The 20002-nt window shown below is 42.7% G+C and overlaps 1 protein-coding gene across 5 annotated transcripts in view; it reads right to left on the bottom strand.

Moving 5' to 3' along the window:
- Positions 1-18881, bottom strand: part of LOC306835720 (stromal membrane-associated protein 1-like) — a 69333-nt gene extending 50452 nt beyond the window's left edge. For 3 of the 5 annotated variants that reach the window (XM_079362424.1, XM_079362426.1, XM_079362425.1), the window contains exons 1-4: positions 18553-18880; positions 7870-8003; positions 5538-5623; positions 967-1042 (exon numbers count right to left, since the gene is read on the bottom strand). In XM_079362424.1, coding sequence (XP_079218550.1) covers positions 967-1042; positions 5538-5623; positions 7870-8003; positions 18553-18670 — 414 coding nt within the window. In that variant the 5' untranslated portion in view covers positions 18671-18880. Of the gene's footprint in view, positions 1-966; positions 1043-5537; positions 5624-7869; positions 8004-18552 lie in introns of all 5 variants that reach the window. The other 2 variants (XM_079362428.1, XM_079362427.1) reach the window with 1 other exon arrangement.
- Positions 18882-20002: the final 1121 nt, after the last annotated feature.

Here is a 20002-nt window from a genome sequence, read left to right as displayed (position 1 = left end):
GCACCCACCATGCTTTGAATAGCACGCAGTATGGAAGCATCCCACGCACTGAAACACTCAAAAACACACCTCACACAGATTTGTCTCTCTCTGGAAAACGAGCAGATGTGCAGCCACCCACGTACGAACACGCCGACGCAATCGCACCGTTTCTCTTCTGTTACCCACACAAACACGTCCGTGGATGTTTCTCCTTCCTGACAAAGAGCTTTGTGAGAAGATAGCCCCCGATGTTTGAAAGGTCATTCTCTCGCCTGTAACTCTCTTTGTATCAGATGTTGTTCGCTCTGATGCGAGGTTTGAAAAGGGATTTCACTGACTTTTCACGCGTTTGGAAGCATCACCGGTGGGATGGATTAGAGAGCAAAGAAGGTCAGCGACTATAAAAAAAATACAAACTTTACACGCTTGATGAGTGAGGGGAAAGTGTTACTGGAAGCCAAGCACGAGGCCTTGGCACACAGGAGAGTGCTGGAACTCTTTCAAATATGTTGTTTGAGTAAAAGACGCCAGATATGAGAAGCAGTGCATCAAATCTGAACACAGCAGCATCCAAAACCATCCACACACTCTTTGATGCATTTTAACTTTCAGTTCCTCGCCAAACAGACAGGAGATGGGAATTCATTCATATTTGATCATTAACATGCAGTTTCCTGAAAGAAAAGCTTGTGTTTGCAGATGTTGCTGTTCTTTCTTTTTTTTTTTTTTTTTTTTTGATGGTCGGGAAAAACACTTTGAATCACAGCAACATAACTCAATTGTCATTTCGCACTGAAGTGGGTCTATGTCTTCAGCAGATACTGCCGTCATTCAGCAGCTTTACATGAAACTCATCGCAACAAGCGACAACTGATGCAAAAGGTGATGAAATGGCCTCAGTCCACGGCAGCTCTGCGCTCAGTAACAGGAAGTGACAGACCAAGGCTCAACACAGAAAACACAAGAAGTGATGTTTTTACTCACTGGAGCGGTGGCCGCGGCCTCCTCGTCGTAGTACTTTTTCCTCTCGTACTTGTCACGGATGAAGACTTCCACTGCTCTGAGTGTTGGAGTTAAGGGCTGAATTGCTGCACACAAATGTCCACTCTTTCATTAATTAAAACACTGTCGCTCACCCGTGGCTCTCCAGGTATGACACGGTTCTAATTGGTTTGAATGAGGACGTTGCACGCTTTAAAGGAGACATATGATTAAAAAACAAATCCACTTTGACAATGCTTTTGAATGTATATTTATATCATATATACAAATGTACAAAATATGAAACAAACCCATGCGGTCATTTGTTTGTGGTCTGCACACAGTAAGTCTTACAAAGCTCCATTTCAAACGTGCTCTCCTTGTGATGTCACAGTGGGATTCTGGTAAAAAAAATAATGCCGTGCTCTGACTGAATGACACAATATGTAGACGGTGCTATTGTCAACACACCATAATGGACACACACACACACACACACTGACTAAAACTAACAATGGAGACCTCCAACTAACACTCCCAAACCCACAGCACCATGACACCCAGCAGATCCCCGTTCACTTATCTCCCTCCTTCAGCAGCCACGCTTTTGTGTCAGTTTGAGTTGTAGATTGAAGACTGAAAAATGCTGACAATACACACACACACACACACACACACACACACAGATAGGCTGGAAGAAGCAGGCTGCTGGAGCTGCATGTGGAGCACACCACTTATTTAATGCAGTTGACCAGCAGCAGTATGCCACGATATGCAGCACAGCTCAAAGATGACGACTGATGATGTGCCAAAGATGGAACAACAAAACACCACATGGAGCAGAGAGGCTGATAAATGAACAAAGAGCTGACCTTTCACATGTCCAGTTCGCTCAGTGTTGTCTAGTTGTGATCAATACCATACAGCTGAGCTGGTTTCAGTTTCTTGTTGTACAGACAACATATAAACTCAAAAGGCATCCTACACATTTATGCTTTTCCAGTTCTTATTTTGTTTTTCCAGTTCTCTTTTTCTCAAGATATTTCATAACAGTGATCCTTCTAGAACAACAGAAATACAACTTTCCACAGTTAGGCTTGAGGTCTCGGGGTAACTGCAAAGATGAGGCTAAAAAAACAACTTTTTAAACAACAGTTTTGCATCAATAGTTCGACTGGTTAGATTCAAATGAGATGCGAGATGAAGTTAAAATAGAACCAATCACAGCAATACAGCAGCAAACTGCATGGACAGATCGGTTGCAGCTGAACGCTACAGCGTATCTAAAGTCAGATGTTCTGTGCTATTAGCAAAACTGTTTAGCAAAGTATGAGACAACAAAGGTATCCATCAGAAATAGGACGAAAACTATCAACTGAAAGCAACAGTTTGTTTACCTTTATAGCCACAAAATGTATTATCTTGTTGTTAGTCCTCCTACAAACAGCTGATCAAAACAAGTGTTTAACATTGTTTGTGTTTCTTTAACTTCTTCCCCAATGATCAACGTTTTTAAAATACCAACAGTACCAGTTTTGTCCACAGAGGGAGCCAAAAAAATCAAAATCACTCATAACTGCTTCAATACAGAAGATCCAACGAGTATTCATGCATGGTAGTCCATGACAGGATGAAATGACTTAAAGGAGACTAGCAGTCACTCTGACGATGCACAAACGTGCATCTCCAGCATCGACTGAAACCACAGCTAGATGTCAGGGAAGAGAGTTGTCTTTGTATATTTGGCCACGGCATCTCTGCTGTCTGCAAACCTCCTAACCACAACAACCTCACCGCTCCCTGTGAAACCCACTTACAGGAAAACTGAATAGAAGTTCCCCACAGCGTCGTTCATGTGAGTCACGGAGCAAGTGAAAGGATGTAAAACCGTCTGGTGCTGCAGTGGTGATAACCAGCAGGGAAAACATATTTCAATCTATAAATCAAACACGATGCATCAGGTCTGCCGTTAACCAATCATGTCAAATATATCTTCAGCTTTTGCACAACATAATGATTTAAAAGCTTCTTTTTTTATCATGAAGCAGCTAGACTAGAATTCATTCCTGGGCGTTTAGAAGATCTGAACTTACTCTCCTGATTTTGCTTCTCTGAAAGGAAAAATAAAAATGGTTTAGCTTTTTATATACTGTATATTTAGGAAGACATCTCTCACATCCTGAGGGCCGGACTTTGTCTTCTGCTTGACTGAAAAAGCCCCCAGCCCCCACAACGACTGATACGGTTGGTTGACTTTCAGGGCAATGCCGGCTTGGCCCCCACGGTTCAAGACTCAGCCAATCAGACGCTCACTGATGAGCTCTCCTACCAGCTACTGCTTTCCTTCCTTCCATGTAGGTTGAATAAATCCTTCTCGGAGGTTCTAATTTGTCTTGTTGGTGACCCCACCATGGGCTAACGCACGACTCCCAAGTTTGTGGAGACATGCAAAAACCCCTCTTCTACGGCAGGGACGTCAATTCCCCTGGAGCTTTGCTGCGCCTTCCCACCAAAATGAAGCTGGTTTAGGTGCTTGGGGTATTGTATTCGAACGCCTCCTGGGTGCTCTCCTTTGAATGATTTATGGGAGTGTCCAAACTGGAAAATACCCTGGGTGGATCCAGCACTTATCTGGCCTGGGGAAGCCTCCGGGTTCCCCTGGAGGAGCTGGAAAACGATACTTGGAGGCATAGTCATGAAACGCATTTGTCAGCGTGCTCACCGCGGCAAAACAGAGGACAGTGGAGCCAAAGTCAGATACTACTCAAGAATGGTCACAGTTTGTCTTTAGTGTTAAAATTAAAAACACACATTGAAATAAAACATCATAAATACACAGACTAATGTGAGAGTCTAAAACAAGACAGCAAACATGTCCTTGGAATAGCACTCCATTTTGTCATTTACATACATATGCAGAGTAAACAGCGGGGGCCAAAGTGGTGTGTGTCCATAAACACGGAACAACACGCATAAAAAATAAAAAACCTCACGCACATTCAGGCGCTCGCTCCTCTAATCCTGGGTTTGTTATCTGCTGTTTTCAGCCAGCGGCGCTGCTGTCAGAACGACTAATGGACTTCAAAAGAGTGAAGTATGATGACCACCCGCACAAATGGGCCTGCCAGATACAAGATAGGGTATTAGAGCAGCATTTCAAACATGGAGAGTATTTATTTCAGTCTGCTGGTGGAAATAGGAACATATGCTGCAGTGTTTACCACACAGCTGTCTCGTCGTGTACGCTGGAAAAGGGCAAACTAAGAAGTGGTGTAACGTCGCTGTGTGTACACACACACTGCCGGAGCTGTCCTGCTTGAATGTGAGGAGTGATGCTGACGAGGAGGAACCTGTCAGTTCGTTTTTAATGTTGGAAATTATTAGTGATCTCTGTAGAGAAAGTCGAGGTTGAGGACGCAGATTAGTTTAGATTAGTTTGCTGTTCTAATTTCTCTGCAGGAGACACTTCCCAAGCACTGCAGAAGTGCCCATGAGCAAGGCACAGAACCAACCCCCCCCCCCCCCGCAACAAGCTCTGGTGCGCTCCCTGCGCCAAACTGACATCTCTCCACTAATGCATAGCCACGAGTCCTGTTTGTGCATGTGTGAATTCTGAATTCCCCTCAAGGATTAATAAAGTATGTAAAATTAAATTTAAATTAAAAAGCGAGCGCAGCTACTTTAAATAACTGCATCACCTTGATTGAACGACAGTTCATTAAAAGATTAAAGTATCTAGAAGCAAATTTAATAGGATTCGTCTGCATCATTCCCTTCATTAAGACAGACAGATTGTTTTGTCTTTTATACACTTTAACGAATCACGTCGGCTTATTCGCACGCTGGAATAACTCGTTGCTCCGATAAGGAAATGATAGTTTTACACAAACGTAAAATGTGTCCGTCATATCAAGAGTAAATACAGATATGATACAAATCCTACATTAGTCCAGTCATTTTTAAAATGCTGATGCATCATAGGTGTGAATTGAAAAGAATAAATTAGCCAAATATATCAAATAATGTGTAAACAAGAGAGAAAACAGGAACGCCTCTGGTATCCCTCAAATCACCGCTACTTAAAAACTTACAGGGAAAAAAAAAAGAGTTAAAGGGCTAACAAAGATCCTCACTTTTAAGGGGATCAAACAAAAGGACTCGTTTTAATTCCTGAATCTTCTCGCCGTCCTGTCTCATCTGTGTGCATGTAACGTACCAATGGAGACGTGAGGAATGTTTATGCCAACCTATGGGGAGACAGCCAGCTTTTAAAATGATATGTAAACATAAATAGACATATGGGGACGAAGGGACCTTTTATGTAAATAAACACTGACATGTACGGTAACAGAGGGTGTTGAACAATATGTATGCTAACGATGTGCATGCAGTGAGAGAAGCACTTTATATGCTAGCAGTGAAGAATGGGCAGTTTGTACGCCGATGTGTCGTGACAGAGTTTCTATGTGAATAAATCTTGGCTTTGAAAGTCTGCTGTGGACAGAACATACAGTAGACAGTGTGAGGACAAACACACACACACACACACACACACAGTATATTTAGGAGGATACTGGTCCGTCTGTGGCCGTTTGAATCCTTCTGGTAGGTGGGCTTCATACAGCTGACGAGCCCTCCCGTTTCCCATGTCCACCATACTCTGCAAGAAAGAAGGGAGAGAAACATGAATGTGGTGTTGAACAGTCCATTTTGTTACGCTTGTTTGTTTCTTCAGATTTTGGGGTCTAAATGGTAAACTGAGAAACATGGATGTAGTCTCAGTGATGTCACCGCTTGGTTTCTAAAGTGCGGTTTTGAAGCCTCACGATGGTGGTCGCCTCCTCACAAACAGCTGTTACGCGCTCGCCTCGTAGTGACTTCAGTCTGCACCTAATTATGCTGATGTAAGCACAACTCTTAACCATGAAATAATATAAGCAGAGGTGTTATAACTACTGATTCACCACACGTAGAGTGTGTACCAAAAAAGTCAAGTAAGTGCCATTCCAAATAAACATGCCGAAACAATTTGAGCTCCAGGCTGCAAATCTGTTAATTCTACTGTTGAAATGGGCATTTGAAGGGGTCTAATGGGCAATCGGTTAGATCTGACATCATGTACAGAGGTCACTGCCATCCATTCTGCTAGACTGACCTGTGGCTCCTTTCCTGCATCCTTTCCTACTCTCCACCCTGATTCCCTACTTTATCCACTGTACCATCTAAATAAATGCAAAAGCTTAAATGTATTTTTTTATTGGGCATTACTTGGGTTTAAAGGAACTTCTGGGGCGTTTGGAGCCAGCCATAAGTGGACACAAGGAATTGCATTTTTTTTAATTTTTTTTAATTTTTTCAAACTCCACATTTACTTCATACTTTCAACATCCAAGGTTGCCACTTGCTCTTTCTTTCTTTTTGTATAAATTGAGTAGATTGCATGAGCTGGCAGCTGCAGAGTGGACCATTAAGGCAGGAACGTGATCACGGCAGACAGTCAGCCCACTTTCTTGTTGTTGCCTCTGACAGACGAGGCTGGAATGGAAAGTGTCTGACGACATAACAGAAAGGATCACTACCAGGATAGAGCGAGCTCTTTGTTGTGGTCGACCACAAACCTCGGTCTGTTGTTTGTCTTGCGTGTTAGCGTGTTGTACAGACATTGTGATGGAGCCGAACCAGAACAGTGAAAGAATGACTTAAAGAATATTTAAAGCATCTGCAGATCAGCAACTCCACTTTTTAGCAAAGTAAAGTCACAGTTCCTGTCAACAGTAATGTGAAGCGTCGAGGTGAGCAATGTAACTGCTGTTCATGCTGAGGCCTTTATCTTAAGGGGTCCTGTGTGCTGTGTAATTCAGTGGCAAAAACAAGCCCATAAAGTGGACGTGCTTTGGTTTGGAACATTTGTCCTGCACAGGTGTTAATGGCTGCAACCTCAGCGAGCGCCGGTTTAAACAGTCTACTTTCTAAACGTCTGTCAGAGGCTAAAACAAAAGTAGGGCCAAGGTTTCAAAAAAAATACAACACAAGCAAGGCCATTGGTAAAGTGCCTGAGAACATGTCAGACACGCACAGTGAGTTCTTTCAAACATCACATTTGTATTCATCTCAAATTGCTGGCTGAGTCCTTCCCACACACACACACACACACACACACACACACAGGCAAAGTGATAGACACACTGGTCGTATGTGTCTGGGCTAAATTAAGAGGAGGGTGATAAATGGGGTGATGATCGCAGGAGTGGAGGAGATGGAGTCGGAATAATCAGCCATCCCGAATTAATTAGTCATTGAAAACAGTGATTAACATTCAGAGTGAGAGCCTTTCTACTCACACTGCACACTGCCTTCAAGAGACACACACACAAAGCCAACAATTGGATGTATTAAAGACTGGATGATTAAATAAATTACTGGCATGCTCAGGTGAGTTTCACACACACACACACACACACACACACACACACACACACACACAAACACACAAATACAGTACTGCTTCACGGTGTGTAATTGAATCAATGTGACATGCTAGTTACCAACGAAACACATCCATACACAGAACAATTACACTTCTCTGGATTCCATTAACCTCTGTGTGTGTGTGTGTGTGTGTGTGTGTGTGTTCCTCCAATAGATCATTTAATGTCATGTTTGTGTTTCTTCACATACCTGATGAATGTAGAAGGAAGAAATGGTGGTTATTAGTTAACTTTTTGTGACGTGTGTTTCTGTCCTGCTTTCGTCCATCGTCTGTCAAACAGAGACACTCTCACTTTCTACAGGCCGGATCCAAGAGAAGTTCAAGTAATGTGAAGAACTGTACGAACCAATACTAAGGCTTTTATTATAGTGCTATCCTGCTGTGTGTGTTTGGGCCTTGTTTGTGTGTGTGTGTACCTGGATCTGCTCAGGGGTCCACTGGTCCAGGTTGACAGACTTGACTCTGGAGATGTGGACCCCCAGGTTGCGGTGGATGCCCGCACAGCGGATGCACATGAACACTCCGAGGTTCCATGACGCCCACCGAGGACCTGCAAGATCAACAAGAGAGAGAGAGAGTCATATGGTGGGAGTCTCACCCTCTTCCAACATAAACGCAAAAACAGAAAACAGAAAAGCGTCCCATCCACAGATTTCACCAACGGTTGGACTGTCGAGGGACTTCTGCACAGTCGACACACTCAGAGCTCAAGAAGCTTACACGAAGAGATACAATCAAAACAGCACAAACATCTCAAAACCTCAACGTGTGCTGATGAAACTACCTTGAAAAATAAAAATTGCACACAGCTCAATTTTAGGTTATTCCCCAACATTTTGAAGTAGTTCTTATCAAAAATCTCTTCAAGGTTAATCTCCAACAGCCCTTGAATGAGACTTAATGGATTCTACCGAGGACCGAGGCTCATCGATAGAAACTTTGACATCATCGTTTTTCCTCCATTTGAAGGAGAAACATCAAGTGAACTACATGTGAAGCGTTTTCAAAAACTGAATGTTCAAGTTGTGTTTAAAAGACGGTTGCATGTAATGTGATGTCGTCGGATTACTTCGTCTTCGTTTTCAGGTCTTTGTTTGTCATTTCGAAGGCTGAAGAATCCTAACATGTTGAAACTTGCAATAAGTACATCCAAACATCAAAGCTACAATCCAATGCATCTTGGTACCATTCCAAACTTTTGACAATAAATGGGTACCGTACCGAACTAAAGCAGAATGCTTGGTGGAAACGGGGCTTCTGATTCCTGTTGACACACTGTCTGAGAGGGAGAACTATCCCACAAGCAGCTGATATCACAGCTGGTCGGTCCAAACCAGGGACATTTCAATTTCTATAAATGTTTTCAACCTTCTGTTGAGTTGAACGGACTCGTCCATGTGTGGTGGGTTTAGACCGAGCCCCGAAGAGAGGACTCTTGCTCGCTTTGCAGAATTCCCAACCTTGCCTCCGAGCGCAATAAAACTCACTGAAATCTAAAATATGAGCAAACTAAAGACAAAATGTGAATTCTCTTTCAAATGGAAAGTAAGTTCAGGTAAAGAACTGCCAGTGGAAACCTTTGTCCAAACGCATCATGCACCATAAAGATGATTTTTCCAACCCTCCGTGGGGGTAAACAGGAGATGGCACTGGCACGACTGTGGATTCGATTTAATGGGAGAGTGGCTGCAGTCCCTCAGCTCCATCGTTGGCGCCTCCAGAGCACGAAGCTTACTATCTGTCACTTTGACGACTGAGAGCGACTTTGAACACAGCTCTGTGCAAAAGGATCGACTCTTCTTCATAATTGCGGTGCAGCAGGGACGGTTGGATGGCACGGTGTCTGCTGGGCCTGCCGGTCTCGGGTCGGAGCGTCGATGTGTTAATGCAGTGGCACTAATGCGCTAGACGGCCTAGAGGAGCATTAAGGCAGGGATGACTGAGTGTTAAGCCTAAACCGAGCAGCTCAGCCTTTGTAAGCTGGACTCGATCTGTATGGATTGGACTTCACTTTGGCTGCTCTTAGATAACCTCTTTCAGCACATTCTGCCAAACACATACAAACACTTTTCTTAGCTGAGCTCTTATCTAAAGTCAGATAACACTACTTTGAATGCAGAGGCTGGAGATTCATTTTTGATTCACGCAGATCATCCTGATGAAATGACATCTTCCTCAATAGTAAGTTATCATAATGGAATCTCTTTCTCAATTGGCTTCAGAGTTTCTTTTTTTTTTTTAATGTTGGTGGCAGAATCAATACAGGCTTCCGAGTATTTACAAAAGCGAACGTCTCACACACAAATTAAACTCTGAATATAAAGTGTGCTATTGTAGAAAGACATCTGCTTTCATCTGTGCCAGGCCAATCTCACTGTAGCCAGTACCCAGCATGCACTGGTGCTCTTTGATGCTCCGGAGATGACAACCGGTGAAATGCTTCAAAATAAGTGTCGAGTCCACGAGTAAGGGAGCGGGTTGGTCCACGCAGCCGGCGCGGCTGGCGAAGCAGCACGGATAATAAGTGAGACAAAACGGCCCGTAGGCGACGCAGTGAGCTCGTCTCTCTGTGGAGGAATTAAATCACAGCATTAATGAGTGCAACAGAGCGATCATACAACATTGAAGGCAGCGTGGAGCAACCAGTCAAAAACTGGTAATTACTTACTGGTTTCTCTGGAACAGCTGTGGAGTGACTGGAGCTGGAGGAAAAGCTAAATTAGTTTTGATTCAATGGCTTGCTTGATTGCTCAACTTTACAAAACGTTTGGTATTTAAGGACAGCTGAATGAACGTCAGTGTTACACTGTTGTATCTTTAGTTTAACTGAATGTGAAATGTAGAACTAAGAAACAGGAGCTAGTTATAGACACATGATGTAGGTGCAGACTCCAGAAGAAGATAGGCGTGCACACTCACGTGCCATAACAAGTCACAACGTTACCACCAGAAATAAATATAGACTGAACTTTAGCCTCCACAGTTAGCCTTCACAGTTAGCCTTCACAGTTTGCCTCCACAGTTAGCCTCCACAGTTAGGGGTTCATGTTGATGGAGTCAAATGGAGGAGGCATGAATTAGCCAATTGCCTTGGCCTGGCCCATCATAAACCTACCGGCAGATTTTTCAAAAAGCTTGAGGAGCAACTTCACCTGAAGCAGTTGGATCTTCAACTTGCTGACGGGCAAACGCCAGCGGCTGCAGGTTGGAAACTACAGCTCACCTCCGCCGTCAACACAGGACGCCAACAAGAGTGAGCTGAGCCCCTCGATGTGCATGTTAAACTTTCGCTGCATGATAAAAGCAGCGGTCTTAAAAGTGGAGGATGATTTACGAGTGCTGACCGGCTGCTTGGATAAGCAGTAACGTCGGTTCTGAAACATTAGCGTCTGCTCGTCTGTGCCTCATGTGGATAATTCAGTTTCAATAACACTTTTATGATGCTATTCATCTTTACACTCGCTCTGCATTGGAGTTTGGATAAAAATAGTTCTCTCAGTAGACATGAGCTCTGCAGTCTACGCACAGAACACAAAACACACCAGTGGTAATTTGCAGACTGCTGACCTGATTAAACACAAACGAGCTCTACTCACACACACCCACATGCACACCTTCGAGCACTTTCCAGGCAGGTAATTTGAGCACGTCCTGCAGAGAGCTTTACACATGCTCACACATGAGCCTGCCTGCCTGCCTGCAGAGAGGACACACACACACATGCCAACATACAAGCCAGTTTAAACTGGATTTGACTCACAAAGACATGCAGATGCAACATACAGTACTTCAATTTATTGTCTTATGTTGACTTTATAAGCCGAAACCAAAATGTCATATTTGGTTAATAAAACACTTATTACACTAAAACAATCACAGCAGGTCTGCTATGAAATACACATCTATAAAGCTTTGATGCTACTGGCACCTACTGTTGGATACAAGCAGCAACCTCAGCTGTTAAAAAAAATGAAGACAATGTGGAAGTGCAACATCCTGCAGTTCTTCTAGTGTCCACTTGAGGCAGGCTCCAGGAGCCCCAGAAATCACATCCACAAGACATTCAATCAACATGTTTAAGTACCAACAACATTACTGGTCTGATTGGTTATTGTCTTAATGGGCAAACACTGGACAGGCGTGTAGCTGACATGATTGACAGGTGGGCGTGGTGTAAACATTCGTCAGGAGGCTTAAAAACCCGCCTCAGCTCTCAGCCTGCCGTTAGCTTGACTCAAAGTTCGGCTGAGGCAGCATTTCCAGCTTTGAGGCTGAAAATGTTGAACCTCCGGCGCCCCCTGCAGGAACAGACGGCTGACGTCTGTCGGCCTTCATTCGTTAATATTTACAGACTGTGATTTAAGAGCAGAAATCTTATTTTCACAACATTGCATCATTAACATTGCAATTAATGTTTCACACGACTGCCCTGAAAGCGTTTCAATAAAAAATGATCATTCATCATTCATCCAAACTCTGCAGTGATTCGCACAGAGCGGTCAGGTGATCGATTTTGATCTGTAGGGACAGAAAACATGATATTGTGAGTTATAGTTTATATATTCGCCCTCCATGTTTGTTTATTTATTTATTTTATATTGAGCAGACTTTGGATTGTGTTGATGCTCCTTTGCAGTTCTGACCGACTGTTAAACAGGGCTGACAGTAATCAGTGTGACTCTTCTTCTCCTTGTTTGTTGACAGTTGAGGGTCACGACAATGACATGAGGATGAGTCGTCGACTGTCTTTTATTCTTTCACCTTTACAGGTAACACACTTCATTTTGACTGAATCGCCAGCTCAAGAATCAAATTCTTATCCGGAGGGGAAATGAAGGCATCACAACATCAGAAATTAGAGGCATTTGTAGACCACATTCCACCGAAATATACTGGCAAATACACCTTTTTCTACCGTCATGCATAAAAACAGAAACACGCTGAGACCAACACTGAGCGATATCCCAGCAGCCTGCAGACCCTCAGACAGACACGCACCCTGGAGGCTCCCTGAGTGACAGCAGAAAGAGGACAGCGACCGGCGGAGCATGAAATTAAAGCCCCAATTGTCAACCTGAGGACCCGACGGATGTGTGTACTGTGTGTGTGTGTGTGTGTAACTGTGGCGGCAGTAAGATGAGAAAAGCAGCCACACACGTCAGGTGAGGCTCTTCCACAGAGATGGACCTGTGACCCTGTTTAATCCTCGTGTAGACGCCGTGTTTAAACGGGAACGTCGGAGTGATTTAATCGACGTGAGCGAGGACAAACGTGAGAACACAGAGTTCAGTCTGAGCTCGTCCGCTGAAAGAAGCAGACTCTGTGAACTTTCACTGTGTCTGCTCTGACTTTTAATAAAACCCTGCAGGACTAATAATACTGTATTTGTTCTGAGCTGCATGCACACAGACATGTATGCACCACTCTACATGTGTCTGACTCTTTGGGTTTTATTTAGTCTCTAAGTCCTCCTGTAAAACATCTTGAACGCTCAGCATTACCAGAGCTCTGTTTTTAATAATGAACAGCTTGGCTCCTGGTAACCTGTTCATTCTTCCCTTTTCTTGTAAATGCAAGAATAAAAAAAAACACACCTACTTCTGTTGCTGCAGAAGCAGAAAAAAGAGCCCCTCCCTGTGCTGAAGGACTCCATCACCACATGAATACAGTGTCCTCTCAGTAAAGTGATGGAAAGCTGCCATAATCTTAGAGGTGGACAGTCACAGAGGTTGAGATGGGTGTTAAATAAAGCCCTGTGCTGCCCTCTGCTGGTTTGTTATTGTGATTCGGCGTCAGCAGCAGGAGGGGTTTCCTCTGGATCATTCCAGGAAGCCGAATAAAAAGTCAACACTCGGCGTTATTGTCTGTCCTTAAGCAAACGGAGGAACGCCGAGGTGTAGACAGAGTCTATGAGTCATGACAGATGGCGTGACATGAAGCCATTATCAGAGGTAATAAAGGCTGAAACAGCAACAGGAAGTGATAATAAAAGAACTGGTAGTTCATCATTTGTCATCCGCTGTGTTGTGTTTGCTACAGGATGATAGCCGAGCATCAGCAGGCCTGTCACACGCCATCTTCAGCATCTCTACGACCTGCTCAACTAATGCAGACAGCAACAATGAAGAAGGAAGAGTTGATGGATCAGGTGAAGGTATGACGCCATCTGCTGGTCATGGTGAGACGTGTGGATACACTTTAATCAAGATTTTAATCTTTTACTTTTAATTCTATTTACATTTTTACTTCAATTAAATTTAACTTGAATTATTTTTACTTGAAAATGTTTGAAGTTGTAATAATTTTTACATGTTTCTTTTCCTTCCTCTGTCCTGATGTTTGAGAGTGCTGCAGTGTTAAAGTCATTAACACCACCAAACACCGTGTGGACTTTAAACAGTCTGATTACAGAACAACAACACATCTACAGTCTGTGTGTGTGTGTGTGTGTGTGTGTGTGTGTGTGTGTGTGTGTGTGTGTGTGTGTGTGTGTGTGTGTGTGTGTGTGTGTGTGTGGCAGTGGAGCAGTACCAAGGACAGGTCGTCGAAGTACTGAGTGCCTGGAAGGCTCTCATCAAGAGACACACACACACACACACACACACACACACACACAGTGCCAGCCTGTGTGTGTGTGTGTGTGTGTGTGTGTGTGTGTGTGCACAGGAGAAAGGAGTGAGTGTGAAATAACAGCTAGGAGTCTCAGGTGAGTCACCGCACTGCAGTGGACACAAACACCGACACAGCAGTCACCTCAGGTGTTGAAGTGTCGAAGTGCAAAGATCTGCAGTTCCTCAAGTGTCCACATGAGGCAGGATCCAAAAGACCCAGAAGACCCAAACACACCTCGTATTAAAATGCAGAAATAAACATGTTCACAGCCTGGGACAAAAGAAATGGAAGTTATCAGGGCAGCTAGCGCCGCCTCATAGCGCCCGACTTTTCGGATGAGCTGTGTCTGTCTTTCCTGGAAGACGCCTGGGTTCACTGGCTGGTTTCATCTTGAGACTTACAAGGTGTTTTTTTTTACATCATCTTGATCATGTTTGGATAAAAATAACAGTGACAGAGCCTCCATGACTCAGAGGGCACGATTGTATGCTGCTGCTTCATGACCAACTGAAGCAAACCTGCCTCAGGCTTCACGCAGCAGCAGCACTGACTGGAACACCAATCAGTGCATGACACTGACATGGCCCTTTAGATCAACTACACAAATGCATATACTTTGATCATTCGGAGGCTCGGTGAGAATCAGCGCAGAGCGTCTGCTCACTCACACACAGCATGAGCTTGTAGGTGTGTTTCTGTGTGCTGCCTTTATTTCTTCAGGTGTCTTTATTGATGAGCAGACGTGTGACGTACGAAGCAGCAGTTTGGGTATTCTTCTTTGCTGTGTGTGTGTGTGTGTGTGTGTGTGTGTGTGTGTGTGTGTGTGAGAGATAGGATGTGGCGTAGAGTCCTTTGACTTGTAACGTCTATAATGGTCAAACACACTCCTGATTGGTGTCAAGTAGACTTGTGTATGTGAAGGGTTTTAGTGTACCGTAAATTCCGTACTATTGAGCGCACCTGGATATAAGCCGCACCGGCTAAAAATAAGTAAATAAATGTATTTGTACATATATAAGCCGCACTTGATTATAAGCCGCAGGTGTCCACGCTATAACAAGAGCTATTTACACAGACCTAGGCTACCGGTAACATCCGCAAATACTGTAGCGTCCGTACGGACGTTAAAGGACGACGAGAGCGTTCAAATAATAACTTAATAACCCGATCACTGTCGGCCGTGACCACGCCGTTTACAGCAGAGAGCAACACATAACTTGCCGTAACAATCCAACTCTCTCCCCCAGCGTTAACTCATACAGCCACTCCACACGTTCTCGCTGGTGCATTCACTGACTCTCCACATAATCGGAATTATGAACACATTATCAACTACTGACTTTACAACATGAACCGTTACAATACGAAGCCTAGCCGACGGTGTCTGTAACACGGCTGATGAAAAAGATGACCGTAATATATTTCACAAGAAAAAGTCCATCCATTCACTGCCTCAGAATGACTTCATTACTCACTTCCTCAGTCTCTGTTGTCGCTGTCAGTGTCATCTTAACGTGCAGCAGCTCTGTTAGCTTCTTTGACAGCCAGGTCGATCGCCTTTAACTTGAAAGCTGCATCATATGTATTTCTCCGTGTGTTTTCCATCATGAGGGTGCGTGCATGAAGCGCAAAATGACTGATATTAAGATCCGACGTGACGAAGTCAAATGTTTTTGCGGCAGAAGCTCATTGTCCCCCAAGAAAAATCCATGCATTAGCCGCACCGGAGTAGAAGCCGCAGTGCTCGAAGTGTGAGAAAAAAGTAGCGGCTTATAGTCCGGAATTTACGGTAATCACATTTTTCACAGAAAACCCAACATAACGTAACGCTAACGTCTGAATTGTATTCTAAAGGAATTATGGGTACAAACGATTAAAATCAGCTGTAAAACTTCAGAAAGATTTATGGACACAATGCTCTTACAGCGGCTGCAAAATCATTTCACATGACACTCCCATGTGAGTTGATTTATAAGGGCATAAATACCCTAAGAAATGTGCGCATGCCCTTAAAATCCTTGAACAAGGGGCAAAAAAAACAAAACAACCGAGGATACTGCTGTGTTAGAAACATATACCTACCAGGAGCCACAGCAGCCTTCAACCTGTCCCTCAAATGACCCCCACCAATGTTTCATAATGCACACCTGTAAGTGACAGGCCCACATCCAACTCTGCTGTTTCGGTTGATTTTGTTCCACATGTACCGAGTTGCATATCTAAATCCTGTCACACCCTGGACGAGGACAACAAAGATCAGTGTTCTTCGTGAGTTTAGTTTAGTTTGTCGACTGCTAGAATGAGGAACGAGGCCGTTTAAAGACTGAGTTGATGATTTTATCACAAATAAAAAAAAATAAAAAATCAAAGACAGGTCAGAAAGTGGAGAAAATGACCAGATGAAGACAATGACAACCATCAAAATCATCATCGTTACAAGAAGAGAAGCTTGAAATGTCTCTTCCTCACAGAGCAGCGTTCAGCGTGTATCATGTCGATTATTACAGCTGGGATTGTGCAAAGGGGAGACTTTAACATGTAATGACTTCATTATCAATTCATTAAACAAATAAGGACTGTTATTCTCTTTAAATTGCAAAACTGTTGATTTGAAGGTTTAACTTTGTTTACTTGATTTTCTGTACCTGCAGCTATAACACAAGAAACATGACATGTTGTTTAGATCAACATCAAGGAGAAGGATTTCCTTTTGGAGTTTTTTTTTGTAGTTCATCTCTAAAGAGATGCAGCATCAGAAGCCGGCAGAGGGAAATCATGATCAAACCTGCTGTGCTTGCAGAGGGAGGTCTGGCTCTACAGATTACACTTGTCAGATGGCAGCATAGACACAATGATGACGCAAAAGGATTTTAATCTCAGTCATAGGAAGCCCCGACACGAGCCGTTCAAACTCCACTCAAAAGACTGGGAATTTCACGTTTTCATACAAACACTCAGCAAGGTTAAAGATCCTGTACAATGTCTTAGATCTGTCCTGCAAAACATAATAAAATCCATCTGTCGTTTTAAAGTTAATGCCGCTGGTCTCTGGGAATTTTTAAAGCATGCAAATATTCAAAGTTTGCACTTTAATAGGATGCATTGCTTTTTGTCGTATTTGATGTGTGCCGAATTAAAGATCATTTTCTATTTATTCATAGGACACCTTCAATCCACCTGTCTTTCAGAGTGTGTAAAGGGCATGATTAAACTTTTAGATTTGTGAATGGAGTTTGGTGATGGTTCTCTTTAGGTGTTGGCTGCAGCTGCATCCAGACCTCCAGTCTCAGACAATCAGCGAGCAAACTACACCTCGACTGTAACGTCGCCTTCCGTCCCAGGAGAGACGCGTTTTCCGATCATTAATAATAAAACATTCAAGGACATGACATCGATACTGTCGGGCAAAGAGCTGCATCAAGCCTGCAGCTGTCGTGACACTAAACACGGAAACACAGGATGTTGCATTTCAAGATAAGAGCGCACAACCTTCGTTCAGTTAAAGATTTTCAAAGAACATTTCATGCAAGGCGAAGTACCAAATATACTTCCTTATAAGAGTGGTAAGAAAGACATCAAAAAACGTAGAATATGAAAAAATTGTAGAGAATCAATGTGATGCTTCTATTAAGAGTCAACTAAGTCCATGAAATTAAGATTTCATAAAATGATTTTATGTTTATACCATATACTTATACGGTCATTTTCTTGTTGTATATTCTGCCTTAAATGTCTTTATCTCTTTTGTCTATTTGTAATTAGGCCCATCTTTAGTTTATACACATGTTATTAATATTCTCAACCGTTCTTTCTTTCAAATATTATTATCTTAAAACATAGCTATTTTTTTGTGTAGTTGTTTCATATTCATTATGTTCCCATTATTTCACTGTGCTATTTTTACTTTCATCTGGTTTTATTAGCCGACAATGAGAAATATTGACTTTTCATCATTATTTCTTCAGATAAGGATTCTCACATGTAAAGCTTCCTTGGGGCCCTTTCAAGGTGCTTAACCACTTCAAAGTCCTAAAACAACGACAGTAGCTATTTGTAATATTTAATATTAACAAATTAAAAAAAAAAAAAAAAGGAAAACAAATCACAAGATTCTCATAGTAAATTGTTAACAACGATAAGGATAGCGATTTTATTTTGAAGGCTAAAAGCGGATGTTGAATATGTGTTGTTTGGGTTTGACAAATATCGCTCAATATCATATATTTAAGATAATTTATAAATGGACAATGATGTATTCGGTTGACATTGACCATCAAAAATTTTTTACAAAAATTAACAATTAATTTTAAAACGGATGACAGACTTCGGTTACCAGGCAACGAGGAATGTGAGCATAGCAACGCCTAAACTCCCTTCAAAATAACATGACGAGGCTAGCTTTAGCGAACCATTAGAGCTCTGCCAAGTCCCCACATCATGACGGTATCTGCCGGTAAACACATGTCAGACACGACTGTCGGGCTTACCTTTGGCCTCACAGTCAGCACAGTACTTGTTGTCGTCCTCCCTCAGCAGTTTAGACAGAATGGCCTGATGCTGCTCATTCAGTTTCTGGGCTTTTTCTCTCTCTGACCGCGTCGTCATCTCGCCACTGTTTACACTTTAAAGTCTTGTTTGTATGAAGCTGATAAATAAATAAAAAACACAGAGAGCTCAGCTTGTATTTAAAAAAGGTGGATCATTTCCCGTGAAGCTGCACTGTAGTCCACCTCTCCGATAGCTTGCAACCTGCTAACAAGGTAATATGGATCCAAGCAGCATCATCCCTGCTGCCTTCAGGAGCGTCGGAAATTACAAAACCGTGCATCACTCAGAATAAAGCTTTACATGCGAGGATCGTTTGGGCATAAAACAGCATACAGGAAGACAGCTAATATTTACAGCCTTTGTGCTTCATGCCTGCAATGATAAACAAACATAGCAGTTATGAATCATAATAAGGGTTTTGATTAGCACCAATAATATAACTTTAGTAACAAAATAAATAAATTATGCAGAATGCAATGTTTGTGTTATTCAGAAATTGTGTTAGGGTTAATGTTGGCCATCAGAGTGCACTGACTCCATGGTTATTGGGATGGTTTGATTTACACACGCCACACATTTAAATGGAATGACTCTGGTGTTTGATTCAGCTGAAGGGCAATCACTCTTCAACAATATGAACAGAATATAGTCTGATCTGAGCTACACACCTGGAAATCCACCAGTACTTCATGTATAGTTTACTTAGAGTGACATATCAATCACAGATGTCATGGCCCCCAGTGATGGAGTGTCACTGGACTGCCCCCCAGTGATGGCGGTCTTCATGCAGGAAATCCTGTCTCAACCTAACGACAGGTTGACACTTAACTTTCATCATTGTGCTGATCATGGGATGAGCTAATCAGACCTATTGCCTTTTTTTGAACCAGGCTTTGTTTTTTTATTTTCAATGTAGTGTGTGTGTGACTTCCTGTCATTCTGCAGCCAGCCTCAAGCAGACGTTCAATGAACAGCAGGATTTTTGCACTTCATCATTGTTTCATCGTTAACACTGATGGTTGCTGCTTAACTGAAATAAACGACAAACAAGAAAAAGAGAGTTTGGTTTCACACAAACAGATTCAGCTTTTTTTTTAATAGCTGATAAAATCTTCTTTTCTACTTGCAGGATCAGTATAAAGGTTAATCAATTGGTTGATTTGGTTCAATATATACAAACGTTTAAATTATAAACAAACAGTATTGAGGAAGCCTCTAAACTACAGATTGAGATGTAAACTGGAACAATAAATTAAGTGGCGTAGTGGTTTGTGTGCGCCCCATGTATGTAGGCTGAAGTTCTCTAGACGGGTGGCCTGGGTTTAAATCCCTCCTGTGGTTCTGCACGTCATTCCCTCTCCTTCATTTCTCACTCTATCTACTTTCCTC

Source organism: Symphodus melops, assembly GCF_947650265.1.
Source record: "Symphodus melops genome assembly, chromosome: 15".
NCBI classification, from domain to species: Eukaryota; Metazoa; Chordata; class Actinopteri; order Labriformes; family Labridae; genus Symphodus; species Symphodus melops.
The sequence above is the reverse complement of the archived record's forward strand: the minus strand, read 5'-3'. Positions and strand labels throughout refer to the sequence as shown.